This window comes from Bison bison, unplaced genomic scaffold, assembly GCF_000754665.1.
Source record: "Bison bison bison isolate TAMUID 2011002044 unplaced genomic scaffold, Bison_UMD1.0 scf7180017864533, whole genome shotgun sequence".
Classification (NCBI taxonomy): Eukaryota; Metazoa; Chordata; class Mammalia; order Artiodactyla; family Bovidae; genus Bison; species Bison bison.
The window spans coordinates 16,135,499-16,159,966 of NW_011495082.1; the positions used below are offsets into that span (position 1 = coordinate 16,135,499).

Here is a 24,468-nt window from a genome sequence, read left to right on the forward strand (position 1 = left end):
CAGTAGACAGCCTTTTACCTTTTGCTGGTGCTTTCTTTCACTGAACAAAAGATTTTTAGTTTGATGTAGTCCCATTTGTTTATTTTTTTATTTGTTTTCTTTGCCTGAGGAGACATCCAAAACTATCACTAAGACTGAAGTCAAAGAGTGTACTGCCTGTTTTCTTCCAGTACTTTTGTGATCTCAGGCCTTACATTTAAGTCTTTAATCCATCTTGAACTTATTTTTGTTTATGGTATGAGAGAGTAGACCAGTTTGATTCTTTTGCATGTAGCTGCCCAGTTTTCCCAACACCGTTTGTTGAAGAAGCTGTCTTTTCCCCGTTGTATATACCTTCATTGTTGGAGCTTAATTGTCCATATAAGATTGCTTTTATTTCCACTGATTTATGTGTCTGGTTTTTGCCTGTGCTATACATTTTGATGACTGTAGCTCTATAGCATAGTTTGAAATCAAGGGAGCACGATTTCTTCTTTCATGAGATTATTTTGGCTGCTTAGGGTCTTTTGTTTCCTTACAAATTTTAGCATTAGTTGTTCTAGTTCTCTGAAAAATGTCATTGATATTTTTAGGGATTGCACTGAATCTGAAGTTCTCATTGCATAGTATGGTCATTTTAACAATATTAATTATTTCACCCATTCAGTTCAGTTCAGTTCAGTCGCTCAGCCGTGTCCGACTCTTTGTGACCCCATGAATCGCAGCACGCCAGGCCTCCCTGTCCATCACCAACTCCCGGAGTCCACTGAGACTCACGTTAACATGGTCTATCTTTCCCTCTGTGTATCATCTTCTATTTCATTCATCATTGTCCATTATAGTCTTCTGAGTACAAGTTCTTCACCTTCCTAGATTTACTTCTAGGTATTCTGTTCTTGTAATGCATTTAAAATGGAATCGTTTTCTTTTCCTTTTAATTTTTAAAATTGTATTTGTTTTTGGCTGTGCTGGATCTTCATTGCTGTGAAGTTGCGGTGAGTGTGGGTTACTCTTCACTGCAATGTGCAGGCTTCTCATCTCAGTGGCTTCTCTTCTTGCAGAGCACAGTCTCTGAGGCACACAGGCTTCAGCAGCTGTGGCCTCAGTAACTGCGGCTTGTGGACTCTCAGTGCACAGGCTCAGTAGTTGTGTCACAGCTTAACTGCCTCACAGCATGTGGGATTTTCCCAGACCAGGGATCAAACCAGTGTCCCCTGTATTGCAAGGTGGATTCTTAACTACTGGACCACCTGGGAAGCTGGAGATTGTTTTCTAAATTTCTGATAGAAATTAGTTAGTGTATAGAAATGCAACAGATTTCTGTGTATTAAATTTATACCCTACAACATTACCAAATTCACTGATGAGCTCTAGTAGTTTTTATATCCTGTTTTGAATCCTTTCCAGCCACTCTATATATTTTCATTAGAGTATTTAGAACATTTACATTTAAAGAAATTATTACTAGTATGTACTTTACCGTCATTTTGTTCACTTTGGGGGGTTTGTTTCTGTGGGTCTTTTTTGTTCCTTTCTCTTCTTTCGCTCTCGTCCCTTATGATTTTGACTCTTTTTCGTGTTATGTTTGGATTCTTTTCTTGTGTGTGTGTCTGTGTAACTAAGAGATTTTTGATTTGCAGTTACCATAAAGTAGGTACCCACAGACAGAGACACATGTATCATTATTTTGTTATTTATCTCAAGTTCAAACACATTTTAATAACCCTGCATTTTTGCTCCACCCATGTTTCCTGTTTTTTACCTAGATTACATCTTTTTGTGTACCCCTTAACTATTTATTGCAGATATAATTTGATTAGTTTTGTCTTTTAGTCTTTCTACTGACTTACATGTGGTTGATTTACTGTCTTCCCTTCAGATTGCCGTCACCAGTGAGTTTTTTCCTTTTCTAATTTTCGTGTTTCTAGTAATGGCCTCTCCTTTTTCAGTTAGAGAAGTCCTTTTAATATTTCTTAAAAAGCTAGTTTGGTGGTGCTGAACTCTTTTAGCTTTTGCTTATCTAACTTTTTATCTCTCCATCACATCTGAATAAAAGCCCTGTTTGGTATAGTATTAGGTTTTTTCCCTTTCATCACTTTAAATACATTAAGCCACTCCCTTCTGGCCTACAGAGTTTCTGTTGAAAAGTCAATTGATAGCCTCATGGGAGTTAATAATACTACTTTTAATATTGATTTCTACAGTTGTAGGTAGCATATATAAATGACATAGATTCTTGTAGATTTATTAGTATCTTACAAACTTGCTAAGCTCATTTTATTACAGTGTTTTTTTGGATTTTCTACATAGGCAATGGTGTTGACAAGAGAGTTTTGCTTCTCATACCTTTTATTTTTTTCTTACACTATTGCAGTGGTTAGAAGCTTTATTTGGATTTTAAAATTGTCTTCTACTTGAATTTTTATCATATGGATTACTGGTATAATAACTGTGTTAACATTCTTCTCTGATAAGCTTAACATATACATCAGTTATGGGTCTGTCATTTTGCTAATCATTATGGGTTGTATTTTTCTGCTGATTTGAATTTCTTTTAATTTTTCAAGGGTATTTAGGTCTTGTAAATTTCACCATTTTGGAAACTAGATATTTTTGTATTTTTATAAATAAGCTTTGTTCTGGAATGCAGCTAATTTATAGGTAAATGCTTTTTGCCTTTTTGAGCTCTTGCTTCCAAGATTTGTTAGAGCCAAAGTAGTGCTCAATTTAGAGCTAATTATTACCCGTTACTGAGGCAAGATCCTTCTGTATTCTATACGCTCTGTGATTTTGGAGGTTTCCCAGTCTAACTGGTCAGAACAGGCACTAACCCCAACAGTGTGTGTGTGGTGGGTTCTTCTTGCTTTAATTTTCCTTTGTAGCCTTAGACTCAGGTACTTTACTTGCATATATGCTAGTTAGTACTCTGCTTCATACTTCATCCTCTGTAGATACGCTGTGTCTTCTCATATACTATCCTCTGAACTCTAGCTGCACTGATTTTTTCTGGACTCTCAGCTTAATTGCTTCAACTCAGGGAGTTTGACAGAATCTGTATGGTTCCCCCTTCCTGTACCATGACCTCAAAACCCTCTTAAGGCAGTAAGCTGGAGGAATTATAAGGCTCACCTTAAATTTTTCCTACCTCTCATGTATCACTGTCTTTCACTGACCGAGTCCTCTGTTATGTAAACCACTGTCTCAATTTTTGTCAAAATTTTGGTTGGCTTTTGTAGTAGGGGAAATGTGTTATTCCATCTTGGCTGAAAGTGGAAATCCAGAACAATTGCTAAATATAAATTTATAAGGAAATAAAAGGATCTTAATTTACATTATTAGTCATTTGAAAAAGTAGCTATATTTAAAATCATTTTTAAGACTATCATTTTTTTATTTATAAACTATGTATTTGAACCAATATAGGCAGGATGAACTGATTCTTGGTAAAGTGCATGAATTTATTGAGAGAATGTCAAAGAGCTCATAGAAATATGTAAGAAGCCTCAAAAAGTAGATTCTAAAAACCATCGTGAACCCTAAAAAGGCAAGCAAAAGTACATTATAGGACTAATCTTCTTAGCGAGATGTCCCCCGTGCCTCCACCCCCGGGATCTGATGCACTGCAGTATCCAGTTTTACACTGGCTGCTGCAGGTAATCTCTGGCTGATCATGGGCTTTTTTCTTACTTTCTCAAAAATCAAAATCTTGAGGGAGCAGTCCAATCAGATGAGCCTAACTCATACACCTGCTCATGAGAAGACTAGTTTGTATCTCCTTTTGGTTGATTTAAAGGGCTTCCCAGATAGCTCAATTGGTAAAGAATCTGCCTGCAATGCAGGAGAGCCTGGTTTGATTCCTGTGTCGGGAAGATCCAATGAAGAAGGGATAGATGAGTCAAGGCCCTGACTCACATGTACACTGAATAAGCCCCAAACAGAAGAGAGGATGAATATTAGGCACCAGGAAGGTATAGTTTTTGTATAAATTTGTAATATATATTGTTGCATTTAACTTGCTAATGTTTTGTTGATGCTACTGCATCTAAGTTTATGAGAGATATTGTTCTGTGTGATCCTTTTTTTTTTTTTTACTGTCTTTGGCTTTGCTATCAGAACAATACCAGCCTCATCAATCAAGTTAGGAAGTATTCCTTCCTTTTATACTTTCTAGAAGATACTGTGTAGAATCACTGTTAATTCCTTAAATATTTGGTAGAATTCTCCAGTGAAATCATCTGGGCCAGCATATGTTTTAGGGGTACTTTGTAAATGGTGGATTCACTTTGCTTAATAGTCCCTTCTATAACTATTCAAATTATCTACTTCATTTTGGGTGAGTTTTTTCTTCTGTTTTCGAGAATTAGTCCATATTACCTGTCAAATTTATATGCATGGAGTTACTTTTGGTAGGCCTTTATTCTTTAAATATCTATGAAGATAGATATTGCCTATTTTATTCCTCATAACAGTAAACTGTATGTTTTCTGCTTTTTTTCTTTGTTAATCTTGATAGTGATGTCTCAATTTTATTGATCTTTAAAAGAATAAGGTGGTTTTTTTTGTTTGATTGATTTCTACTTGTATTATTATTTGCTTTCTTCTGATTCTTTTGAGTTTATTTTGCTCTTAAGTTCATGGGTAGGACCTTAAATTATTGAGGTATTTCCTATTTTTTACTGTATGCATTTAGTACTATGAATTTCCCTCCCAGTCCTGTTTTAGTTTGGTCCCACAATTGCGGTATGTGGTATTTTCATTTTCATTCAGGTAAATGTATTTTCTGTTAATTTCTCTTCAGACTTCTTTGATCTGTGGGTTCTTAGAAGTGTGTTACGCGGTTTCCGAGTGTTTAGAGACTGTCTTATTATTGTTGTTTGATGACAGTTTGATTCTGCTGTGGTATAGTGCTCTGTATAGTTTCAGTTCTTTTATACTTTAAAGGTCTGTTTTGTAACCCAAAGTATGATCTATTTTGCTATATATTCCATTTGTATTCAGAGAATAGGTATTCTGCTTCTGTTGACCGGAGTGTTCCATAAATATAAATTTGTTTAAGCTGACTGACTGTGCTATTCAGTACTTTTTTATCTCCCTTGAGAGAGGAGTAATAAAGTTTTCAAGTATATTTTTGGATTTATCTTTTTTCTTTCAGTTTTACTAGCTTTTTCCTCTTAGATCTTGAGTCTCTGTTGTTAGCTGTACACTTAAGTATAATTGTTTGCTCTTTGTAAATTGACCATTTATAATTTTGCAATGTTTCTTTATCCCAGTTTCTTTATCAATGTTTCTTTATTCTTGATTCTAAAGCCTGATACTAATATATTTATTTTAGATTTCTTTTGTTTAGTGTTTGTATGTTATGATTTTTTCATCTTTTGACTTTCAATATGTATGTCATTATTTACTGTAGATTTCATGTAGACTGAGTTTAGCTTAGGTTTACTTTTTTAAACAATCTGACAATCACTGCCTTTAAATAGGTAGGTTTAGATTAGGGATCAATGAATACACTCTATAAGGAGCCAGACAGCAAATATTTAGGCTTCACAAGACTTGTGCTGTCTCTTGTATATTCTCAGGTATCTGGGAGCCAACTGTGATCTTCCCAGAGACTGGGGAAGACATCAGACACCACCTTTGACTTCTCACTCTAGCCCACTACAAATGGCCAGTCTCCCTGGAAGGAGCAAGTACACATATCTGCCATCCCAGCTTTTCTGACTGCTGCCCAAGGAAGGAACAGGTCCTGGGATCACTTGGCTGTGATAGCCAAGGGGCCTTGTATTCACAGGACTGTAAACAAAAGAGCAGTTATTAATAGGCATAAGAACACCCCTCCTGCAGTGATAAACTCAAGCTTAGCACAGAGGGAGCAGGCAGGAAAAGCCTATCTCCCAGTTTCTCTCTAAAAGTAACCTAACTACATATTTTCTCCTCCACTGCTTAAGGATCCAGCTTCCCATCTGCCTGCATCTATGTGCCAGCTGCCATCCTCTCCCTTGGGCCACTGACACATCCCAGCCATCCTTAACTACTGGGGGTGACTACAGACAAAGAAGGACACCTGGGCAATCACAAAGATTTGATGAACAGCCAAGAACTCAGGGTTGGTTAAGTGATAAGGCTATTTAGTCAGTATAATTACAGATAAGGTTACTGTTATAGAGCTATGGGCTTCCCTCATATCTCAGTCAGTAAAGAATCTGCCTGCAGTGCAGGAGACCCAGGTTCGGTTCCTGGGTCGGGAAGATCCCCTGGAGAAGGAAATGGCAATCCACTCCAGTATTCCTGCCTGGAAAATCCCATGGACAGAGGAGCCTGGCGGGCTACAGTCCATGAGGTATCGCAAGAGTCAGACACTACTTAGCGACTAAACCACCACTGTTATAGATAAGGTTCATCTAGTTATTATAGTCATTAAAATATAACTACAATAATTTGTTTATAGATATACAAGGTAAAAGGTACAAATTTTGACATCAAAAACATACATAAAATGCAGGGGGAAAGTGAAAGTGTAGAGCTTTATTATGCATTCAAGGTTAAGTTGTTATCAGCTTAAAAAGACTGTTATAAATATGCGTTCTATAAGCCTCATGATAACCACAAAACAAAAACCTATAGAAGATGCACAAAAGAAAGAGGGAAAAGAGTCTAAGCACTAAATAAAATCACCAAATTACAAGGGAAGAGTAAGAACCAAGAAGAAACACAGGAACTACAAGACAGCCAGGAAACAGTTAACAAAATTGCAGTAAGTACATACCTATCAACAAACACTTTAAATGTAAATAGACTAATTCTCCAATTAAAAGACATGGAGTATCTGAATGGATTAAAAAAACAAGCCCCATATTTATGCTGCATACAAGAGACTCACTTCAGATATAAGGACACATACAGACTGAAGTGATGGAAAATTATATTACATACAAATGGAAACCAGAATAAAACTGGGATAGCTATACTCATATCAGACAAAAAAGACTTTAAGACAAAGACTGCAAGAAGAGACAAAAAGGTCATTTTACAATAAAAAGGGATCAATCCAACAAGGATATAACACTTGTAAATATTTATGCACCCAACACAGGAACATCTAAACACATAAAGCAAATATTAATAGACCTAAAGAGAGAAATAGATGGCAATACAATAATACTAGAGGACTTTGACGTTCCACTTTCAGCAATGGATAAAACATTCAGACAGAAAATCAATAAGGAAACACTGAAATTAAGCCACAGGTTTGAAATACAAGACTCACCAGACATTTACAGGACATTCCATGTGATAATAACAGAATACATATATTTCTCAAGTGCACATAAAAATTCTCCATATGTTATGTCACAAGTCTTCATGAATTTAAGAAGACTGGGATTATATCAAGCATCTTTTCCAACCACAATAGTATGAAACTAGAAATCATTTACACGAAGAGGACTGGAAAATTCACAAATATGTAAAGATTAAACAACATGCCACTAAACAGCCAATTGGTCATAGAATAAATCAAAAGAGAAATTTGTAAATACCCTGAAATAAAATTGAAAGCATACCAAAGCCAATGGGACACAGCAAAAGTATGAAGGTTCTTTAAAAACGAAAAGCAGAACTACCACAAGATGCAGAAATTACCCTCCTGGGTATACATCCAAAGAAAATGAAAACACTAATTTGAAAAGATAGGAATACATACACCCCAATAAATGTTGATAGCATTATTTACAGTTGCCAAGATATGAAAGCAACCTAAGTGTCCATCAACAGATGAATGGATAAAGAAGATGTGGTATTTATATACAATGAAATATTACTACTCAGTTATAAAAAAGAATGAAATTCTGCCATTTGCAACAACATGGATGGACCTAGAGGGTATTATGCTTTGTGAAATAAGTCAAACAGAAAACAAGTAACTCTATGTTATCACTTATATGTGAACTCCAAAAAAATAAAGAAAGCTGAGCGCTGAAGAATTGATGCTTTTGAACTGTGGTGTTGGAGAAGACTCTTGAGAGTCCCTTGGAATGCAAGGAGATCAAACCAGTCCATTCTGAGGGAGATCAGTCCTGGGTGTTCATTGGAAGGACTGATGTTGAAGCTGAAACTCCTGTGTTTTCGCCACCTGATGCAAAGAGCTGATTCATTGGAAAAGACCCTGATGCTGGGAAAGATTGAAGGCAGGAGGAGAAGGGGACGACAGAGGATGAGATGGTTGGATGGCATCACCGACTCAATGGACATGAGTTTGGGTAAACTCTGGGAGTTGGTGATGGACAGGGAGCCTGGCGTGCTGCGGTTCATGGGGTCGCAAAGAGTCAGACACAACTGAGAGACTGAACTGAACTGAACTGAAAAAATAAAATGAATAAATGTATGTAACAAAACAGAGAGACTCAAAGATACAGAGAACAAACTACTGGTTACCAGCAAGGATAAGGAAGGAGGGAGGGGCCAGATAGGGTATAAGACTGAGAGATACAAACTACCATGCATAAGAAAGCAATAAGGATATATTATACAGCACAGGGAAATAAGCTGTTATTTTATAATAACCTTAAAAGGATTATAATCTATAAAAATACTGAATCACTATTTTGTACACCTGAAACTAATATAATATTGCATATCAACTAGTTTTCAGTGAAAAAAAAAGCAATTCTAAGAAATTCATATCAATTAAACCTTAGACGAAGAAAAAAGAATGATCTCAAATAAACAATCTAACTTTATACTTCAAGAAACTAGAAAAAGAATAAACTAATAAGTCCAAAACTAGTACAATAAAGAAAATAAATATCAGAACAGAAATAAATGAAAAAGAGCAAAAGAAACGATTAATAAAACTGAGTTTTAAAAATAAAAGATAAATAGAATAACATAGCTAGACTTGCAAGAGAAAAAAGGAATTAAATAGATGTAATTATAAATGAAAGTAGAGACATTACAGCTGATGCATTATAAATATAAAGGTCATAAGAGACTATTGTGAAGAATTATACAACAAAAATTTGTTCTTTCTGGTTTTCATCTTTCCTGTTTTTTTGCTTTCTCTGGTTTTCGGTATGAGATTTCATCTTCTCTCACCTGTTAGCATAGCATTTATATTGCTTTTTAAAAATGTTTTCATGGTTTTTCCTAGAATTCCCAATATAAATTTACAAGTTATTTAAGTTTACTTTCAAATAACATTATAACACTTCATTGATATTACAAGTACTTTATAAAAATATATTCCCAATTCCTCCCTCCCCTTTTATAAGACTGCTGTCATTTATTTCACTACCCATAAATTATAACCACCAAATACCTTAATGCCATGATTATTTTGAAGAATTAACCTATCATAACAATTAAAATAATAAAAATAAAAGAACATAGTCTACCAACATTTATATTCACCTCTAGTGTTCTTTGTTTTATATGGATCTATTAATGCATCTAATAAATCATATCATTTTTTCTGAAGAAATTCTTTACACATTTCTTACAAAGCAGGTTTACTGGTGACAATTCCATTATATTTTGTTTAAGAATATTTCTCCTTCACTTTTGAAAGATACTTTCATTGTTTATACCATTCAAGGTTCACTTTTTTCCAATCCTTTACATATTTCACTCCATTCTTTTCTTGCTTGCACGGTTATAAGTAAAGTTTTATTTCCTCTGGCTTTTATTCAAGATTGTTTTTGATTCTGCAGGTTGAATGTGATATGCCTACATGTAGATTTTTTTGTAATATTAATCAATTTTGGTATTCCTGAGCTTCCCAAATATATGGTTTGGTGTCTGTCTGTCATTAACTATGGAAAATTCTCAGCCATTATTACTTCACCTATTTCTTCAGTTCTTTTGTCTCCTTCTTCTCTTTCTGGCATTTCCGTTATAATTGTGTTACATCTTTGTAATTGCTTCATTGTTCTTGGATATTCCGTTTCTGTTTTTTTCATTCTTTTTTCTCTTTGCTTTTCAGTTTGAAAGTTTCCGCTGATGTGTCTTCAAGGTCGTTAATACTTTCTTCAGTTCAGTCCAGTTTACTGATGAATCAATGAAAGGAACTCTTCATGTTATTATACAGCCGTTTTGCCTTTCTAGAATTTACTTTTGATATTCTTCTTAGAGTTTCCATTTCTCTGCTTGCATTATCTAGATTTTCTTTCATGTCCACTTTTTCCATTAGAACCCATAGAATATTAATCATAGTTACTTTATGTTCCCAGTCTGATAATTCCAAAATCTCATTTCTTTTAGAGCCAACAACAAATGTTATTAATTATCCTTAACCTGAGACTGTCTTTCATCTTCTTTCTTGAAGAATATTTCCACTGGATAATAAATTATGTGTTGAAAGTTCTTTTCTGTCAGGACTCTTAAGACATTGTTCTACTATCTTTTGAACCTGTGGCTTCTGATGAGAAATTCACAGTCATTGTCTCACTGCACCTATATTTATTATTTTAACATTCTCACTTGATAATGTCAATATCTGGATCCCCTGTGGGTCTGTCCTATAATCTGTTTTGTCTCATGATTTTGTGGTTGTCTGGTTTTTTGTTTTTTTTTTTTACTATGAGACCGTTGTCTACAACACTTTACAGCTTTGTATGATATTATCTTTCTTTCAGAGTGTCAAGTCTTTCTGCTGCTACAGTGCTGGCTGACCAAATTAATCCAATTAGAGAAAAATTAACTCCTGGCTGGTACAGTACTAGAGGGAGCCCCTCACTCCTAGATCTTAACCTTACAGAGCTATCAGTTAAGAACATGGTGGTTACCATGGTTCCTTCCCAACAGCACATTCTAAAATTGAACTCTTATCTATAGGGCATCACAAGACCAGTGAAAATTTTCTTTGCTTTTTATATTATTTTTACTTTATCTTAGCCTCTTAGCTTCACTGTTAGGTAAATGTGCTGAGTGAAACCCTAAAGAGTGTTATCTTATTTGTTTCCATTTCTTCTTACTGATGTCGTGTCCCATTCCATGGCCTAATTTTTGTCTCTTTAGGCTCAAAGTTCTGTCAAAGAATTGTGCCAGATTTTGGCCATCTTACTATTAGGTTGGTGCAAAAGTAATTGTGGTTTAGCATTGTTGAACTTTGCCCTTTGATACTGGAATACATTCTTAACTAAATGTGGTTAAACATTATACATCATTCTAATGTGCATCTCTCATTTTACATCTTTTGCTAATGAATTACTACTTGCTATTTATTTTGGAAATGATGTTAGACAAAAAACAAATTCGAGAAATTTTCTTATTCGAGTTCGAATAAACTCGGGTCATAAAGCAGCAGAGACAACTCACAACATCAACAATGCATGTGACCGAGGAGCTGCTAGTGAACGTACAGTGCAGTGGTGGTAAAGGAAGTTTTGCAAACAAGGCAAGAGCCTTGAAGATGAGGAGTGCAGTGGCCGGCCATCGGAAGTTAACAATGACCAACTGAGGGATCATCGAAGCTGATCCTCTTACAACTACATAAGAAGTTGCCTAAGAACTCAATGTCGACCAGTCTATGGTCGTTTGGCATTTGAAGCAAACTGGAAAGGTAGAAAAGCTCAATAAATGGGTGCTCACGAGCTGACAGCAAATCAAAAATATTGTCATTCTGAAGTGTCATCTTCTCTTATTTTATGCAACAACAAACCATTTCTCAATTGGATTTGATGTGTGATGAAAAGTGCATTTTATACGACAACCAGTGATTACCAGCTCAGTGGCTGGACCGAGATAAAGCTCCAAAACACTTCCCAAAGCCAAACTTGCACCAAAAAAAGATCATGGTCACTGTCTGGTAATCTGCTGCTGGTCTAATCTCCTACAGCTTTCTGAATCCCAGTGAAACCATTATACTTGAGAAGTATGTTCAGCAAATCGATGAGATGATCTGAAAACCGCAACACCTGCAGATGGCAGTGGTCAGCAGAAAGGACCCAGTTCTTCTCCATGACAATGCCTGACAGTACTTTGAACCAATGCTTCAAACTTGAATGAATTGGGCTATGAAGTTTTGCCTCATCTGCCATATTCACCTGTCCTCTTGCCAACTGACTACCATTTCTTTAAGCATCTCAATAACTTTTTGCAGGGAAAATGCTTCCACAACTAGCAGGACTCAGGAAATGCTTTCCAAGAGTTTGTCAAGTCCCAGAGCATGGACTTTTATGTTACAGGGATAAACAGACTTATTCCTTGTTGGAAAAAATGTGTTGGCTAATGGTTCCTATTTTGATTAATAAAGACATACTTGAGTCTAGTTATAATGATTTGAAATTTAGGGTCCAAACTGCAATTGCTGTTGCACCAACCTAATAGATGCTTTTCACCCAGACCCTTTGCCAGAATTCCCCAGTTTCTTGCCAATGTCCAGAAATACTAAATGTACTCAGGGAAAACAGTAATTGCAGAAGGTTGCTTCTCCTTACAAGGTTTGCCTTTCCCCAGGATTTTGGTGCTTTAGCAGCTACTTGCCTAAGCAACTGTCTGATATCTTTAAACAAATATTTTAAAACATTGTTTCAGCTTTTCCAGGTGTACTCAGTGGAAGCACTGGCCTGCCGTGTAGTTGAAGTAGAAGTCTAATTTTCTTTACTTATTTTATCTGCTTAGTTTTTCAGTTTCTAATTCCAGCTCTGTTTCTCTTCCTTAACATTGCTACTGCTAAGTCACGTCAGTCGTGTCCAACTCTGTGCGACCCCATAGATGGCAGCCCACCAGGCTCCTCTGTCCCTGGGATTCTCCAGGCAAGAACACTGGAGTGGGTTGCCATTTCCTTAACATTAGATAACATTAAAATAATCTGTGCCCAGTTCTTTGAATTTTTTCAGGTTTAACTAGAAGGAGACCTTACTCATGCATACTTTCAGATGCCTTCGGTTCCATTCTTTGACAAGAAGGCTGACATACCAATTCAGACAAAGGTAAGCCTGGCTTCATACAGTTAGTATGGTCTCCTATTTGCTACTCACTTTAATACAGATTTCTACTTCTAGGTTCTGATTCATTTCAATATCTTCTTTCTTTATATGAATGCACAAGCTGTTACACCACAAGCTATCCTTATGATATTTCTCCCCTAACAGTTAAAGGTGAAACTATGCTTTATGTTTCTTTTACATGTTCAGTAATGCCAAGAATGTTATGAACCTATTAGGGTGACTGGGTAAATAATTATTGACTAATAAATATGTGATTGGTTTGGATATGAAAGTACAAAATTATACTTACCCACCATAATCTTCAGTGATCCCAGCAAACGGTATTGGATCACAGTGTACAAAAACTACAAATGCAAGCAGTACAAGGGATACAGCAGATGTAACTATTACAAATCTCATAAGGCCTTTAGAAGATATGTGTAACTTGGAAATAATGATACCTCCCAGAATCTGGCCAAGTGCACCTCCTGGAAGTAAAACAAGTCCTAAAAGAAAGGAGGAAGAGAAAACACAGTTAAAAATAGTAGATGTATGGCAGACACCAACACAATATTGTAAAGCAATTATCCTCCAACAACAAAAAATAGTCAGCTAAAGACAGGACAGAAAATTCACACATTGATGCAATCTCCTCTGCTCTAAACATGCAGCAAACGTAAGTTTAACTAAGAAGCCAAGAGAAAATTTAAAGACACAATAAACAACAAACCTTAACCTTAGGAGAAATACAAATTTGTGCATGGGGCTGATACTACAGGCCTAAAGGACCTAGAATAAGAGGTTCCACAAAGTGTTTTACAGCAGTTATGAGCAATACAATAAAATCAATGCCAGAGAAACAACATTTGAAAGTCTGCAGCCAACTATGATAAATTTAAATAATTAAAGTGATATTAGTCCTGGGCATAAACATGTACTATAATTATGGAGAAATGTAAAAATAAAAAATATTAAATCATATAAAGTAATAAGGTAAGAAAACTTTGTAACATCAAGACTAAAATGAAAACTGTAAAAGCTGCCAGAGAGTCTGTTACTTGCCAAAGAATTATAATTATAGTTTATTTTTAAGAAAGATAAAATTAATAACCTAGACATACATACACACATGCATACATACACAAAATCCTGAGCAGTGGAGTTAGTGAACTGCAAGTGAGCAGCTAAAATTTCCTAAACCAACTGATGGGGATAAAATGAATAAAACATGAATCCACTGAGAGAAGACAGAATAATGGGGGAAGAGGTAGGAAGCAAAAGAGAAGTGCAAAAAAATAAAATATACAATTAAAAAATGAAAAATTAAATATGTCAGAATTCACAATAATGATGTATGAATAAAACAACTATTAAAAAGACAGATGATGAAATTTGATATTTTTTAGAATGGAAAATTTGAAAATAAATAGTAAAAAAAAATGTACCATGAAATGTAGATCATGAACATGTTTATAACTAATGACATCACATTAAATAAATTATATAAATACTGCCTAGATTTCAAGGAAATTAAAAATCTATAAACAAAGTGTTTTAAATCAGCTGTCTCAGAGATGAAAATTTACTTTACAACACTGTTAAAGACATGTAAAATATTAATTGATTTGAACAGGAGTTATTAAAAAGATAAATAAAAGCCTATGTCTACAAACAAAAAATCTCTGTTTTCAACAAAGCATGGCTTAAGTAAAAATATGCTGATGAGAATTTAAAATGCTTAGAACCAAACAATAATACAAATTACATCTAAATGTATGAGGTGCTATCAAATAAAATCTATAAGTAACGACATCTCCATCATAATTTGTTAGGAGAACTAAATGAGTTAATACTTAAGTGCTCAGGACAGAGTACAGTCATGCAGCAAACATTATATGAGTGTTTGTTTAAAGGTAGAATTTACAGACAAATGCATTTATTAGAAAAGCAAAAAGTACAAATAGTGTAGAGGCAATATTTATTAAGAAATGTGTGGGAACTTGAAGTGAATCAGAGAGTGAGCAATAAGGCTATAGGTAAAGAAGTCAAGAAGAAGTAAACCACATTGCAACTCATAATCTCCGAAATTAAGGGTAGGTATTAATATGACTGAAAGCAAGAGTGAGGTAGACTTAAAAAAATAAGAGGTTTGGATGGCAGTCTACATAAAATGCTTGATCCCCAATTCCTATCCCTAACCACAATGCCAGAGGACCCTAGGTTTCTTCATTTTGAACCCAACAACCATAGAGTTGAGAAAGCCAAGTACATCTGTGAGCATAAAACTGAAAACACAATTTAACTGAAAAAGTATTGGCTGCCAGGCTCATTGCCCTAGGCAATAAGAAAATACTGAACACTGAAAGTTCAACAGTTAAAAACTGGGTCCTTGAGGACTGCCCTAAAAAGAAACAAAATGGTTGAAAATTGAATTGCAAAGCACAGAACTTCCAAGCAACTTTTTATGCAAATATTATATTGATGTACAGAAAAACACACAAATTGAAATTGTACATTTGATGAATTTCCAAAGTGGACTTAACTCTGTAACCACACCCAGGTTAAAAAAAATTAATCAAACATTTACTAGAAGGCCAGAGGCTTTTTTGTGCACTTACAAGATTTTATAAAATATGAATTATAAAGTATGCATACATTATAGCTTCTTTTATTGGACATGATATTTGAAAAATCCACCCATGTTTTTGTATATAATAATAATAGTTCATGCCGTATCACTGCTGAATAGTATTCTAGTATGTGCATACAACACAACTTATTTACTCGCTGTAATGTTAACAAATTGTGCTGCTACTTTAAAAAATTCATGTATATGTTCTTTTTGTAAACATTTGCATTTCTGTTGAATATATTCTTTTTTTATATATATGATATTATACATGTTTCAATGCCATTCTCCCAAATCATCCCACCCTCTCCCTCTCCCACAGAGTCCAAAAGACTGTTCTATACATCAGTGTCTCTTTTGCTGTCTTGTATACAGGGTTATTGTTTCCATCTTTCTAAATTCCATATATATGTGTTAGTATACTGTAATGGCAGCCCACTCCAGTACTCTTGCCTGGAAAATCCCATGGATGGAGGAGCCTGACAGGCTGCAGTCCATGGGGTCTCTAAGAGTCGAACACGACTGAGTGACTTCACTTTCACTTTTCACTTTCGTGCATTGGAGAAGGAAATGGCAACCCACTCCAGCATTCTTGCCTGGAGAATCCCAGGGACGGGGGAGCCTGGTGGGCTACCGTCTACAGGGTCGCACAGAGTCGGACACGACTGAAGTGACTTAGTAGTAGTAGTATACTGTGTTTTTTATGTAGTATGTTTTTTATGTAGCAGTATGTGGTGTTTTTCCTTCTGGCTTACTTCACTCTGTATAATAGGCTCCAGTTCCATTCACCTCATTAGAACTGATTCAAATGTATTCTTTTTAATGGCTGAGTAATACTCCATTGTGTATATGTACCACAGCTTTCTTATCCATTCATCTGCTGATGGACATCTAGGTTGCTTCCATGTCCTGGCTATTATAAACAGTGCTGCAATGAACAATGGGGTACATGTGTCTCTTTAAATTCTGGTTTCCTCAGTGTGTATGCCCAGCAGTGGGATTGCTGGATCATAAGGCAGTTCTATTTCCAGTTTTTAAGGAATCTCCACACTGTTCTCCATAGTGGCTATACTAGTTTGCATTCCCACCAACAGTGTAAGAGGGTTCCCCTTTCTCCACACCCTCTCCAGCATTTATTGCTTGTAGACTTTTGGATCGCAGCCATTCTGACTGGCGTGAAATGGTACCTCATAGTGGTTTTGATTTGCATTTCTCTGATAATGAGTGATTTTGAGCATCTTTTCATGTGTTTGTTAGCCATCTGTATGTCTTCTTTGGAGAAATGTCTGTTTAGTTCTTTGGCCCATTTTTTGATTGGGTCATTTATTTTTCTGGAATTGAGCTGTAGGAGTTGCTTGTATATTTTTGAGATTAGTTGTTTGTCAGTTGCTTCATTTGCTATTATTTTCTCCCATTCTGAAGGCTGTCTTTTCACCTTGCTTAGTTTCCTTTGATGTGCAGAAGCTTTTAAGTTTAATTAGGTCCTATTTGTTTATTTTTGCTTTTATTTCCAATATTCTGGGAGGTGGGTCATAGAGGATCCTGCTGTGATGTATGTCGAAGAGTGTTTTGCCTATGTTCTCCTCTAGGAGTTTTATAGTTTCTGGTCTTACATTTAGATCTTTAATCCATTTAAGTTTATTTTTGTGTATGGTGTTAGAAAGTGCTCTAGTTTCATTCTTTTATAAGTGGTTGACCAGTTTTCCCAGCACCACTTGTTAAAGAGATTGTTTTTAATCCATTCTATATTCTTGCCTCCTTTGTCAAAGATAAGATGTCCATAGGTGCGTGGATTTATCTCTGGGCTTTCTATTTGTTCCATTGATCTATATTTCTGTCTTTGTGCCAGTATCATACTGTCTTGATGACTGTGGCTTTGTAGTAGAGCCTGAAGTCAGGCAGGTTAATTCCTCCAGTTCCATTCTTCTTTCTCAAGATTGCTTTGACTATTTGAGGGTTTTTTGTATTTCCATACAAATTGTGAAATTATTTGTTCTAGCTCTGTGAAGAATACCATTGGTAGCTTGATAGGGATTGCATTGAATCTATAAATTGCTTTGGGTAGTATACTCATTTTCACTATAATGATTCTTCCAATACATGAACATGGTATATTTCTCCATCTATTAGTGCCCTCTTTGATTTCTTTCTGGCACCCCACTCCAGTACTCTTGCCTGGAAAATCCCATGGATGGAGGAGCCTGGAAGGCTGCAGTCCATGGGGTTGCTGAGGGTCGGACATGACTGAGCGACTTCACTTTCACTTTTCACTTTCATGCATTGGAGAAGGAAATGGCAACCCACTCCAATGTTCTTGCCTGAAGAATCCCAGGGATGGGGAGGCCTGGTGGGCTGCCGTCTATGGGGTCACACAGAGTCAGACACGACTGAAGTGACTTAGCAATAGCAATTGATTTCTTTCACCAGTGTTTTATAGTTTTCTATATATAGGTCTTTAGTTTCTTTAGGTAGATATATTCCTAAGTATTTGATTCTTTTTGTTGCGATGGTGAATGGAATTGTTTCCTTAATTTCTCTTTCTATTTTCTCATTATTAGTGTATAGGAATGCAAGGGATTTCTGTGTGTTGATTTTATATCCTGCAACTTTACTATATTCATTGATTAGTTCTAGTAATTTTCTGGTGGAGTCTTTAGGGTTTTCTATGTAGAGGATCATGTCATCTGCAAACAGTGAGAGTTTTACTTCTTCTTTTCCAATTTGGATTCCTTTTATTTCTTTTTCTGCTCTGATTGCTATGGACAAAACTTCCAAAACTATGTTGAATAATAATGGTGAAAGTGGGCACCCTTGTCTTGTTCCTGACTTTAGGGGAAATGCTTTCAATTTTTCACCATTGAGGATAATATTTGCTGTGGGTTTGTCATATATAGCTTTTATTATGTTGAGGTATGTTCCTTCTATTCCTGCTTTCTGGAGAGTTTTTATCATAAATGGGTGTTGAATTTTGTCAAAGGCTTTCTCTGCATCTATTGAGATAATCATATGGCTTTTATTTTTCAATTTGTTAATGTGGTGTATTACATTGATTGATTTGCAGATATTGAAGAATCCTTGCACCTGTGGGATAAAGCCCACTTGGTCATGGTGTATGATCTTTTTAATGTGTTGTTGGATTCTGATTGCTAGAATTTTGTTAAGGATTTTTGCATCTATGTTCATCAGTGATATTGGCCTGTAGTTTTCTTTTTTTGTGGGATCTTTGTCAGGTTTTGGTATTAGGGTGATGGTGGCCTCATGGAAGTTTACCTGCCTCTGCAATTTTCTGGAAGACTTGGAGTAGGACAGGTGTTAGCTCTTCTCTAAATTTTTGGTAGAATTCAGCTGTGAAGCCATCTGGACCTGGGTTTTTGTTTGCTGGACGATTTCTGATTACAGTTTCAATTTCCATGCTTGTGATGGGTCTGTTAAGATTTTCTATTTCTTCCTGGTCCAGTTTTGGAAAGTTGTACTTTTCTAAGAATTTGTCCATTTCTTTCACGTTGTCCATTTTATTGGCATATAATCGCTGATAGTAGTCTCTTATGATCCTTTGAATTTCTGTGCCGTCTGTTGTGATCTCTCCATTTTCATTTCTAATTTTACTGATTTGATTTTTCTCCCTTTGTTTCTTGATGAGTCTGGCTAATGGTTTGTCAATTTTATTTATCCTTTCAAAGAACCAGCTTTTGCCTTGTTGATTTTTGCTATGGTCTCTTTTGTTTCTTTTGCATTTATTTCTGCCCTAATTTTTAAGATTTCCTTCCTTCTACTAACCCTGGGGTTCTTCATTTCTTCCTTTTCTAGTTGCTTTAGGTGTAGAGTTAGGTTATTTATTTGACTTTTTTCTTGTTTCTTGAGGTATGCCTGTATTGCTATGAACTTTCCCCTTAGGACTGCTTTTAAAGTGTCCCATAGGTTTTGGGTTGTTGTGTTTTCATTTTCATTCGTTTCTATGCAAATTTTGATTTCTTTTTTTATTTCTTCTGTGATTTGTTGATTATTCAGCAGCATGTTGTTCAGCCTCCATATGCTGGAATTTTTAATAGTTTTTCTCCTGTAATTGAGATCTAATCTTACTGCATTGTGGTCAGAAAAGATGCTTGGGATGATTTTAATTTTTTTGAATTTACCAAGGCTAGATTTATGGCCCAGGATGTGATCTACCCTGTAGAAGGTTCCGTGTGTGCTTGAGAAAAAGGTGAAATTCATTGTTTTGGGATGAAATGTCCTATAGATATCAATTAGGTCTAACTGGTCTATTGTATCATTTAAAGTTTGTGTTTCCTTGTTAATTTTCTGTTTAGTTGATCTATCCATAGGTGTGAGTGGGGTTTTAAGTCTCCCACTATTATTGTGTTATTGTTAATTTCCCCTTTCATACTTGTTAGCATTTGTCTTACATATTGCTGTGCTCCTATGTTGGGTGCATATGTATTTATAATTGTTATATCTTCTTCTTGGATTGATCCTTTGATCATTATGTAGTGACCTTCTTTGTCTCTCTTCACAGCCTTTGCTTTAAAGTCTATTTTATCTGATATGAGTATTGCTACTCCTGCTTTCTTTTGGTCTCTATTTGCATGGAAAATCTTTTTCCAGCCCTTCACTTTCAGTCTGTATGTGTCCCCTCTTTTGAGGTGGGTCTTTTGCAGACAACATATATAGGGGTCTTATTTTTGTATCCATTCAGCCAGTCTTTGTCTTTTGGTTGGGGCAGTCAACCCATTTACATTTAAGGTAATTATTGATAAGTATGATCCTGTTGCCATTTACTTTATTGTTTTGGGTTCGAGTTTATACACTGTTTTTGTGTCTCCTGTCTAGAGAAGATCCTTTAGCATTTGTTGGAGAGCTGGTTTGGTGGTGCTGAATTCTCTCAGCTTTTGCTTGTCTGTAAAGCTTTTGATTTCTCCTTCATATTTGAATGAGATCCTTGCTGGGTACAGTAATCTAGGCTGTAGGTTATTTTCCTTTATCACTTTAAGTATGTCTTGCCATTCCCTCCCGGCTTGAAGAGTTTCTATTGAAAGATCAGCTGTTATCCTCATGGGAATTCCCTTGTGTGGTATTTGTTGTTTTTCCCTTGCTGCTTTTAATATTTGTTCTTTGTGTTTGATCTTTGTTAATTTGAATATATTCTTAAGAAAGGAATTTGTGTATATAACTAGGAGTTGAATTCTTGGGTCAGAGGATATGTATCAGATCAGATTAGTCGCTCAGTCATGTCCGACTCTTTGCGACCCCATGAATTCCAGCACGCCAGGCCTCCCTGTCCATCACCAACTCCCGGAGTTCACTCAGACTCACGTCCATCGAGTCAGTGATGCCATCAAGCCATCTCATCCTCTGTCGTCCCCTTCTCCTCCTGCCCCCAATCCCTCCCAGCATCAGAGTCTTTTCCACTGAGTCAACTCTTCGCGTGAGGTGGCCAAAGTGCTGGAGTTTCAGCTTTAGCATCATTCCTTCCAAAGAAATCCCAGGGCCGATCTTCAGCATGGACTGGTTGGATCTCCTTGCAGTCCAAGGGACTCTCAAGAGTCCTCTCCAACACCACAGAGCATATGTATAGGTTCAGATTTTTATGACACTGCCAAACAGATTTATAAAACGATAAACCAATTTACACTCTCACCAGGAGTTGATAAAATGGCAATTGCTCCACATTCATACCAACATATCTTTCCCTTACATTTCAGCAATTCTGGTGACTGGGTACTAGTTTTGCCTTGTGGTTTTAATATGTATTTCCCTGAAAAACCACTGAAGGTGAGTACATTTTCACATGAATATTGGCCAACTGGTATCATCTTTTATATAATGCCTGTTCAAATCTTTTGTCCATTTTTATTGGATTATCTACCTTTTTATTACTGTCAGATTTTTTTTTTTTTTAAATCAAGCTACCTCCCAGGGGAAGGAGGAAGAAGCAGGGCTGGCGCAGCGCTGTGTTCAAATCCCAGCGTCCCTGGCTGCGGGTCCCTGGGCAAAAGCCTTAATTTCTCCTACTGTCAGATTTTTAAATATATTCTGGACCCAAATGCTTTGTAGAATATTTCTATTGAAAAGATTGTTTTATATGCATTTTCACTCTTCATGCTGACCTTTGATGAATGTAAGTTCTTAATTTTAATGTAATACCACATTTTTTCCTCCATATTTATGTAATTTGTGTCCTGTTTAATAAATCTTTATCTTCTCTAAGACACGAAGATATTTTCCTACATCTTTCTAAAAAGCTTTATTGTTTTACCATACACATTGAGACCTGAAATCTACCTAGAATTGGTATCTATGTATGTAGTTACATAGAGGTCAAGATTTGTCTTTATTTAAATGTACCGATTTAAACAATAACTGTATTCAAATAATTTTAAATTTAAAAAATATTTAAATTTAAATTTTTGTATTTAAAAAATTACTACTTTATTTATTGGGCAACAATTCTCTACTACCCTCTGATGCTATATATCCTACAAGTAAATGCGGTGACTGCTTTTTGTCCTACATTTTCACAGGTATTTCTATAGTATGCTGTAGTTTCAATTTCAAAGTGTAGAATTGGTAACTGTATTTTGCACACTGGTACTGCATACGCTTCTAAATTCTAAGAGCGACAGAGGAGCACATAAATTGCTGTCCTTTTCCTCATGTATGGTCCAACAGGAACAACCCAGGACCCCAGGAGGAGAAAGGAAAGTCCCAGCTTCCATTAGGGACTTAAATGAAGCAGTGTCTCATCAACAGACCTTATGTCCAGTGAAAAAAAGTTTCCAGGGGCTTGAGGTTTACAGTGGATTAACCACCAACTGAATTCCATTGTCCCTACAGCCTTGAATGGCCTGTACATGGTGATGTCACTAAATTTTGGGCACAGACTGATGGCACTGGATACATTGTCTTGGACACTGCCAGTCTTCTTTTGCGCCCCACTAGTACCCAAAGAAGACTAATTTTCATTTGTGCTAGAAGGCCACAAACATACATCTGCAGTACTCCCTCAGGAGTACCTAAATTCCTCTCCCATTTACTACAAGGGGCAGATTTATTTTGACTGCCACTACCTAAGATGCCCAAAGCTTTCAATGATAGAAGATACTCAGTTGGTTGTAGGGTGAGAGGCCTGACTCAATGGCTCTGACTTTGGTGTTATTGTACCATCATCAGCAAGGAAGACTGATCAAGCCTAACAAAATCCAGAGACTGCTCATCAGGTTTTGGGGCACTCTGCAGACAGAATCACAGCGCTCTATCCCTCTGGAAGTTAAGGAAAAACTGTCTCCCTTTCCACTAACCAAAAGCCAGTCTAGCATTGGATTTTGGATTTTTGAGAATTGAACACAGTAGACAACTCACTTACGGTTTCTCTTTGGTCTATTATATTAGCTGACCCACAGACCTACACTGAACGCTAATCAGAAAGCTGTGGTATGCTCCATACTTTGAGGTGAAAGTGAAAAGTGAAAATGAAGTCATTCAGTCATGTCCGACTCTTTGCAACCCCGTGGACTGTAGCCTACCAGGCTCCTCTGTCCATGGGATTCACCAGGCAAGAATACTGGAGTGGGTTGCCATTTCCTTCTCCAGGGGATCTTCCCAACCCAGGGATCAAACCCAGGTCTCCCGCATTGCAGGCAGACGCTTTAACCTCTGAGCCACCATACCACAAACCTAATAAACCGATTTCAGCTGCAAGGCTCTGTGACTGATGATTTTGTGTGCTGGAGCCTCTGGAAAAAGGGAGGAAACCGCCACTCAGAAGCATTATTGCTTGTATAAGAGTCACAGACTCCCTGAAACAGCTACATTTAAAAGCAACTCTTAGCTTATTCTGGGGAAGAAAATGGGAACCCACTCTAGTATTCTGGCCTGGAGAATTCTGTGGGGAGAGGAACCTGGTGGGCTACAGTCTACGGGGTCACAGGGAGTTGAACACGACTGAGTGACGAACACTAACACTTAGCTTATTACTGGTCTCTTGGCATAATCAAAGTCCTGACTCACAGAAAACTTGATTTTGTGGACTGATATTCTCATTTGGAGATGAACCAAAACAGACTCACCACTAACCATTTGACAAGCCTTACTTGTCAACTGGAATTGGTGTGGTCCTGCCACGGAGGTGGTCATAAAAGAGCCACAAATGTTTAAAGAAACACCACCACTAGACCACATAGCCCTCAGAATACTGTGGGAATTTCTTTCAAATGAAGTAACTTTCTTTACTCTGGGAAGATTTTCAGAGGGACTACTGATACACTATCTGTACACACCTTGAAGGCAGTTGTCTCTACTACTCGACAAGTAATCCGACTAGAAAAGGTGGTACAAAAAAACTTCTCCCTAATTTTCGTTGAAAAATCAATGACACCTCATCCCTGGAAAGCACTCTGGTCAGCCTCAGTCACTGAGCAGCATTGTTATGGATGAGTGAATTGCCCAAAACTTCATCCTCGCAGGCCCCGGTAGAATATATGCAATTACTAACCCATTCTGTTATGCCTGAATGAATACCTCAGGCTAAGTGGAAAAGTCAATACAGAAACAAGCAGAAATTTATCTTACTGTCTAAGGTAGATCCTGAGGACCAAGAAATTTGGTCAGCTGGCTGCATCCGAACTTTGCTAGCATGATTGAGGCCAATACTGCAGGTGGCCTTATCCTGTTCTTTGGAGTCTTATTGATATTAGCTTTAATTAAGTACTGTATGAAAAAATACTGAATGATTAGTCCCTATCTGTTAATTATATTAATCATTGTCAAACAAAATGGTATACCCGTGGAAAAATCTGTCATATGGCCCCTGAAACTGTGTCGTGTTTGGCTTTTGGACTATGTGCAATTCAACAATGGTGTGCCCTTTACCACAAAATCTACTCCACAATGGGCTGAAAGTCAAAACTTTTGCACGTATTAACATTTGTTTTTATTTGG

At 36.5% G+C, this 24,468-nt stretch overlaps 1 protein-coding gene across 1 annotated transcript in view; it reads right to left on the reverse strand.

The window, feature by feature from the left end:
• Positions 1–24,468, reverse strand: part of SLCO6A1 (solute carrier organic anion transporter family, member 6A1) — a 114,539-nt gene that overhangs the window by 38,146 nt on the left and 51,925 nt on the right. Inside the window, exon 9 of the mRNA XM_010832005.1 lies at positions 13,216–13,411. Within this exon, the coding sequence (XP_010830307.1) occupies positions 13,216–13,411 (196 nt within the window). The remainder of the gene's footprint in view (positions 1–13,215; positions 13,412–24,468) is intronic.